We start from the raw sequence: 8,117 nt of genomic DNA on the forward strand, positions 1-8,117 counted from the left end.
CACTCACACATAAAAAATTAAAATATTAAAAATTTATAATAAAAGATATATGTTGAAACTTTGCAAAATTATAAGAACATGTAAAATATTAAAAATTTATAATAAAAGATATATGTTGAAACTTTGCAAAATTATAATAATGTATCTGTGTTTTTACATTTTCTAACTTATTGGCTAAATAAATAAACAGATAAATGTTTGTCTTTCAAATATTAAAAATTTATAATAAAATATATATGTTGAAACTTTGCAAAATTATAATAATGTATCTGTGTTTTTACATTTTCTAACTTATTGGCCAAATAAATAAATAGATAAATGTTTATCTTTCAAACATATAAATTAAAATATTCAAAATTTATAATAAAAGATATATGTTGAAACTTTGAAAAATTATAATAATGTATATGTGTTTTTACATTTTCTAACTTATTGGCCAAATAAATAAATAGATAAATGTTTGTCTTTCAAATCTAAAAATTAAAATATTAAAAATTTATAATAAAAGATATATATTGAAACTTTGCAAAATTATAATAATGTATCTGTGTTTTTACATTTTCTAACTTATTGGCCAAATAAATAAATAGATAAATGTTTGTCTTTCAAACCTTTTGGGAAGAAACTTGCATAGCTATTTTTCTGATTGAAATAATTATAATAATGTGTTTGGGTTTTTTATTTTCAAACTTACTGTGCAAATAAATAAATAGATAAATGTTTTTCGGAAAGAAACTTGCATTTTTCAGTATATATGATTGAAATAATTGTAATAATGTGTTTATGTTTTTTCTTTTTGAAACTTATTGACCAAATAAATAAATGGATAAATGTTTTTGTCTCTCAAATCTTTTGCCAAGAAACTTGCATAACTATTTTTCTATATATATATATAAAATTGAAATAAATTAATTTGATTTTACAAAGCATCAACTTTTTTCAATGGCAACAAATATACAGTAGGTTACAGAGCATTAAATGAACGACAGCTGTATATACAGCAGGTTACAGAGCATTAAATGAATGGCAGCTGTATATGTTTATGGGGAGTTGTCTAATGAGGTGGAGGAATTGCCTGGACGGCTAAAAGTGGCCGCAAATCTGAGCAATTTTTTTCAAAAAATCTTGTAGACGCAGTGTTTGAATCGTGTTTTTGATGATGGAAATGGATTTAGTGCCATCAAAAACATTTAGGACACCTAAAATTTTGAAGTTTAACAACTATAACTTGGATTTACAAAAATCCTTGCCGGATTTTCTCTAAATATGACTGGAATTTCCATAACTTTTCTGGCAACTCCTCCGCCTCATTAAACTAAACGTATGTCTATTGTTCAATTTTGCTAAGGGCAAAATCTAAAAATAAACCTATACAGCGTGGGCTCATTTAAGGAGTTATCTTTAAAGAGACTTTTTGGAAGCTTTTCCGGTGGGTTTTTCTGTCCAAATCCCGCAGCAATTTATTGAAATCGCAAGTTTGATAGCTAATTTCTGCACAATCAAAGCGTCCCAGGGGTTTTTCAGGGTGCTGAATCCAAATATACAGTTAAAAAATCATTTTACATAATACAAATCAAGATTTAACCTTAATTTTTTCCGTCGGATTCCATCACCGGAATCTCCAAAAAATCGCACTAAAGACAATTCCCTCATTTAATACCCTATAACAAACTATTTATTTTCAGCCTTACTCAATTGGTCAAATCGTCAAATTGGAAAAAAGGTTATGCCGTATGGCTAATAATGGATCTCTAAGGACAATTTATTTTGTCTGACGCTGTGACGAAATTAACGAGCAGCGCGAATGGGACGGGATGGCAGGCACTCATGTGTGTTGGAGGGAGTAACAGTCAATTGACACAAACATGACTACCTAATGATTCATAACACAGCACAAATTGTTCCCTTGCTAACGACCTCTTCGCTTTCATTTGAAAGGTACAAATAGTACATACAATTTAGGAGGGAGAGGGAAAGGGAGAGAGGGAGAGGGAGAGGGAGACGGAGACGGAAAGGGATCGGAAAGATTGACGAGGTTTAGTTTTTATAAATTTTATTGTTTATGATGTAATAGTTAGGTGGTGAGATTTGGTCTTAACAAATTTAATAATAGTGATTTAATTAAATTAAAACTAAATTTATAAATGAAATTTTACAAAAATAACTAAATTTAATTTCCATAAATATAATGGTAGCAATCTAGTATAATGGTAGTGGTCTAATCAAGACTATGTAAACCTGAAAGCTGAAGAATATATCAAAAGCGATTTCTTCTTGTGAAAAAAATATATAGAATTGAGAGGATTAATTAATTAGAACAATCCCTCTACTTCTGAATCACTAGTGGTTTCTTCACATTCTGATCCACTACTACCCACAACAAATCTTTCCATGTCGAACGTTAGAAAAGTTGCATCGCTCGAGTCTGGCACAGGGTCGTTGTCGGGCACGAAGGGCGGCCTGCAGAGGCTTTCAATAGAATCCCATTGGAGTCCTGCGAAAAAAACATGTCCCTTCACATCTGAGGACCCTTTGCGGGATCCCAATCTTCTCTGAGGCTCCTTTTCCAGCAACCTCAGGATAAGATCATGGAGAGGCGAATGGGGGCCTGTAGTTTGAGGCTTCATGAACAGGATTCGCCGGTAGGTCTCCCTTTTGTCTGAGCCTCTGAAGGGAGTTTTCCCATACAACATCTCGTACAATAAAATTCCCAGAGACCACCAATCCACCGGGAATTCGTGCCCGCTGCCGTTCACGACCTCCGGAGCCATGTATTCTTCTGTTCCGACAAAGGAATTGGACCTTCCGGAACTCGTGCTTGTCGTGCTCATTCCGTCTTCGCTTGAACGCCAGTGCGAGGAATTCTTTTTCTTGGAGCCGAGCACAGAACTTAGGCTTGGCCACCCTAATTTCAATGGATGTGGGGAATGACAGTGCCCTTTTTCTTGTGAAAGAGTTGCGCACGTTTGCTTGCAGGGAAGCGGAAGCCTGGTGGAAAGATCGAAGTCTGTGAGCATGATATGCCCGGTGTTCTGGACCAGGATGTTCTCCGGCTTAAGGTCTCTGTAAACAATCCCCTGCCCGTGAAGGTGCTCCAAGGCTAAAACCACTTCCGCCGCATAAAACCTGAGATTATCATCCCAACCATATCACAATTAGCAATATTTTTCCCAGGAATGAGAATTTCTAGAAAATCTGGAACTTTTCCGCCGTCACTATTACACTATATACAATATGTCACAAATGGACAATAAAATACCAAATTACTCTAGTTAAAATCCTTTCATCAGACATGATTAATATTTTAAACAACTTTCAGAGATTGACTATCAGTTTTATCTATTTCATAAATGTCAGCTGTCAGCATTATCTATTTCATAAATGCCACAAACTGAGAATAGAATTGTTCCCCAAATCATTTCGAGCTAAAATCCTTTGAGCATACATGAGCAATGTTTCAACGAAAAACCATCATGACCAAATTTGAGTATATATTGAAAGAATGCTCACTATTTCATAAATGCCACAAATAAATAATAGAATTGTTCACTAAACCATTCGAGCTAAAATCCTTTGACCAGCCATGAGTAATGTTTCAAGGAAAAACCATCATGACCAAATTTGAGTATATATTGAAAGAACTCTGGCTATTTCATTAATGCCACAAATGGAGAATAGAATCGTTCACCAAACCACTCTAGCTAAAATCTTTTGACTAGACATGAGTAATGTTTCAAGGAAAAATCATCATGGCTCAAGGAAAACCATTATGGCCAAATTCAAGTATGTATTGACAGAATGCTCAGTGTTTCATAAATGCCACAAATGTTGTTCATTAAACCACTAAAGACAAAATTCTTTGACCAGACATAACTAATATTTCAAACAATTTCCAAAGATTGGCTGTCAACATTATACTAGATACAACTATTTCATAAATGCCACAAAATCCAGAATAAAATTATTTACCAAACCAGTTGAACTATAATATTTAGAACAACTTCCAAAGATTGAATATCATCATTATACTAGATACAACTGTTTCATAAAAGCCATAAAATCTATAATATAATTATTCACCAAACCATTCAAACTAAAATCCTATAATCAAACATGAATAATATTTCAAACATGAATAATATTTCAAAGAAAAACCATCATGGCGAAATTTGAATATATATTAAAAGAATGCTCACCTAATGGCAGCCTCAGAAAACATCTTGTCTGGTTGAATTTCCCTGAGACGATGGAGATTGCCTCCAGGGCAGTATTCCACGGCCCAACCAATGATCTTGTCAGTCTCAACTTGTGCAATCAGAGATGGCAGGAAGGGGTGTCGTAACGAGGAGAGAATGTCCCTCTCCCTCTCTATACCCCTCTGTCTATTAAATCCTGCATCTCGGTCTAATCCTCTATGGGCTTTGGTTATGACTTTCAGAGCAAATGGATGATCGCAGCCATCCCTTAAAACCATAAACACAGTGCCAGTTGCCCCTCGGCCGAGCACCCTGAGAGCCCTTATTTCTTCTATGGGCATCATGATCTTCTTGTTGGGCTTCATATTCTCATCATCATAATCATAGCTTGTAGGCATCCCTGTAATTCTGTGTCAGAGAATGCAGCTCCCAACAGAGGCTTGTGTTTAAAAAACTGAATGCTGTGACTGGGAAAAAAATATTAGGGAGACCAAACCGAAAGGGTCGCAGGCTTTAGAAGTTAAATTACAGGGGGAATATGAGAAATAAAGTGGGAGAGATGTGCTTCTTCACGTGCAAGGGTCGACAAAGTTGGATCACAATTTAATAATAATAATATCAATTGGATTAGAATATCATATCATTTTGAACAGAAAAATGAAGCCTGTCCATAGCCAAGGGCCCTTTGAGCTTGAATTGATACCAAATCTCTGCCATTCCTACAACAACTTCACAATACAACCTTCGCTTAAAAAAATCGAAAACAAAACATATTCTGGTTTTTTAAACTCATAGAATCAATCAAACTTAATAAAGGCTGTGGAAATCTGACACAATCTTGAATAATTTGCTTAGATTTCTTTGTTTTTTCATACTATCTTATTTCTAAGAACATACAAGATAAAAGACCACTGAAAACTTCAATAATACCTTATTGATTTTACAAGCAGTTCTTTCCAAAATTATTACCTGCAGAATCACAGCTCCAGTTTGTTATTGCCATCATATCGTCTCAAGTTTTGTTATTGCCCTTCCCTGGTCAATTTACTAGCCTGAAAAATCTGAGCATCCCAATCATAAATGGATCGAGACTATTAATTATATTCAGTGGGTAGTCCTGGTGGTCAAAAATGCCTTCAGTTTTTTAGAGTCTCTATAGAGTTCTTGTGGTGTGTCGAGCTTTTGCATGAGGAGTGTACTGAATTTCAGAGTACTATATATGGTTGGTGGACAGCATGAGTGATAAAAAAAGTGTGGATTGTCTGTTACATGGCCATACACGTGGGGCAGGGGACTGGATTGGATTCGACAATTTTATGTGCAAAAAAATGAGGACCCCTCGTTGAAAGATAAGTCTCCAACTTTGGAGCATCTGGGCAACAAGATCACGCATATAACTCCCAGATATATCAGAGAGTTAGTTGTTGATTGATTGAGAGGCCGCATTATCATTGTGGACATCACCACATGTAGAAATAAAATTCATGGTCACCCATGTGGGGGCTAACATGTTCACTTCTGGACGACAGGAGATGTTAAACAGTAACCCATGGATTTTGGAAATATAAAGATATGTTGTCCTTTGTTTTACTTTGGATTTTTTTTATGACTACGGTATCAAATTTATTTCGATGGGAAAGGTATTTTTTATTTTGAAAAATGGAGAAATTTCGATGGGAAAGGTATTTTGAAAAATGGAGAAAAATGTTGGCAATTTGTAGGATTTTAGTTTTTTTGAAATATGATAGGTAAAGAATTAAAATGGATATATATTGATGACATTTATATATGGGATTGGCCAGTTGTGTTAGCCTTGATGTTAATTAGATATATGGGACTGGCCAGTTGTTGTGTCAGTCTTGATGTCAATTAGATTAGGGTACAGAGAGTTTTTTTGGGCATGGCATGTGACTCTTTTGTTGTGGTCAAATATAAAGATATGCTGTTTTTTGTTTTACTTTGGATTTCTTATGAATATGGGATCAAATTTATTTCGATGGGAAAGGTATTTTGAAAAATTGAGAAAAATGTTAGCACTTCCTATGATTTGAGCTTTTTTGAAATATGATAGGCAAAGAATTAAAATGGATATATATTGATGACATTTATATATGGGATTGGCTAGTTGTTGTGTCAGCCTTGATGCCAATTAGATATATGGGACTACCCAGTTGTTGGGTCAGCCTTGATGTCAATTAGATTAGGGTATAGAGAGTTATTTTGGGCATGGCATGGGACTCTTTTGTTGTGGTCGCTACTTGCATTGTGTTGAGGAGAGTTGGAATCTTTTGCCATTTTTTAGAAAAGCCATGTAACTCTGATTTTTTATTAATATATAGTTTTAATTTAAAAAAATGTTCACATATAATTATTGACAAAGTTGATATAGTACAACATCTAAAATTTAAATTTAAAGTAAATATTTTGCGAACTCAAAAAAAAAAGTCCTTAAAATAATATTAGAAAAATAAAAAAATTGATAAATGTTGTTTGAAAAATAGGAAAATTATAAAATAACAACAAACCATTAAATAAAAATCAAATTATAATATAATTTATAAAGAGTTGTTGATTAATTTATATTCAGTTCCTTTTAATTTTCACATAAATCATTTATAATTTACATAACTGCTAATAATTATTAAACAACTAATTGCTATCTTATAATTTTTTTTATGCCTCTCACAACAATTATCAAACTTCATTTTTAAATCCAAATCATAGTCAGTGTTCAAATTTGAACCTATTCAAGCTCTTCCAAATGGTTTTAACCCCTCAAAGAAGTGTTATTTGAAATTTGTTTTTAAAAAATGAGTTAAAATTTAAATTTTGTAAGTTCAACTGAGAAGTTTCCAAATGGTTTTAACCCCTCGGAGAAGTGTTTTTTTAAACAAAAAATGAGTAGAAATTGTATAAAATTTGTGTCTGGTTGTAGCAAATACATGAGAGATTCAGTACATTGCATCTTTTTTCAAGGAGGCATTGTTTGAGGCACCAAAAAGAATATGATGTAAATAGACTACAATAACAAATCGACATGCATAGATCTTACAAAATTGTTCTAGCAGAAGGACACATTTACAAAAGGATGCCATTAATAAAGGAGAAAGAAATCCTCATCTGGAGGCTTGTTTAGATCTAAATGCAGAATTCCTTTAGGAGGGCTTGAAGCAGTGCCAATGATATTTTGGTTTATTGGTGTTTGAGGCATTTTCTATAGGTCCTTTATTTGTTGCCAAAGTGCATCAAGTTTGTCATCCTGACGAGATATTTTGACCTTCAAGGACTGAATTTCCTTCGTGAGGAAGATTAGAGAATTTTTCTGTTGATGAAGTTTACATTTTATATCCATTTTCTCCCTCTGATTGACTTCGATTTGGTTACTGAAGTTGTTGCATGCCCTTGTGCTTCCAATGGAATCAGGGTTTCCTTTCTTAGCCAAAATTGTTGGTGATGTGGAAGGGTGGGACTAGGCGGCATAGTAGACTAGGCTCAGGAAATACAAATAGGATAGGATAGGGCTGTCAAAGGGAGTGCAGGAGATGCCAATGGGCACTGAGCTGATAGAAATTATATAGAGTGGAGGGGTTACATTAAGGGAGGCTAGCTTGAGTTCATAGCATTTACGAGAATTCACAGGGCTGGGGATTGACCAAATTAAGCCAAAAGTATGGGGAGATTCCAGAATGAGAAAACTAACCACCAAAAGTGACGAATTACCAGGAATAGAATAATTCATCTTAATGAATAGAGGAAACCATATAGTAACAAAGCTCTGGAAAATAACACCAACTTGAGAATTTCACCCATGGTCTTTAAGACCTTGTAAGGACCATAGTACTTTGGTGATAATTTATTATCCTTCTTAGCTTTCTTGAGGGACATTTATTTGTATGGTTGTAGCTGTAAAAATACCCAGTC

The 8,117-nt window shown here is 34.0% G+C and overlaps 1 protein-coding gene across 2 annotated transcripts; it reads right to left on the bottom strand.

Moving 5' to 3' along the window:
- Window positions 1-2,230: 2,230 nt before the first annotated feature.
- On the bottom strand, window positions 2,231-5,357 carry LOC149143999 (serine/threonine-protein kinase OXI1-like). 2 transcript variants are annotated; one of them, XM_089449072.1, is made up of 3 exons: window positions 5,166-5,357; window positions 4,197-4,915; window positions 2,231-3,126 (listed from the first exon to the last, which is right to left on the bottom strand). In XM_089449072.1, the coding sequence occupies exons 2-3, from the start codon at window positions 4,592-4,594 to the stop codon at window positions 2,313-2,315; spliced, it is 1,212 nt and encodes a 403-aa protein (XP_089305198.1). In that variant the 5' UTR covers window positions 4,595-4,915; window positions 5,166-5,357; the 3' UTR covers window positions 2,231-2,312. The 2 variants fall into 2 exon arrangements, with proteins under 2 accessions (XP_089305198.1, XP_089305197.1); XM_089449071.1 differs by having other exon boundaries at window positions 4,197-4,924.
- Between the last annotated feature and the right edge of the window lie 2,760 nt (window positions 5,358-8,117).

The sequence above is a fragment of the Pinus tabuliformis genome, chromosome X (genome assembly GCF_031772625.1).
Source record: "Pinus tabuliformis cultivar Carrire ecotype Pingquan chromosome X, CPIR1, whole genome shotgun sequence".
In the NCBI taxonomy this organism is placed as follows: Eukaryota; Viridiplantae; Streptophyta; class Pinopsida; order Pinales; family Pinaceae; genus Pinus; species Pinus tabuliformis.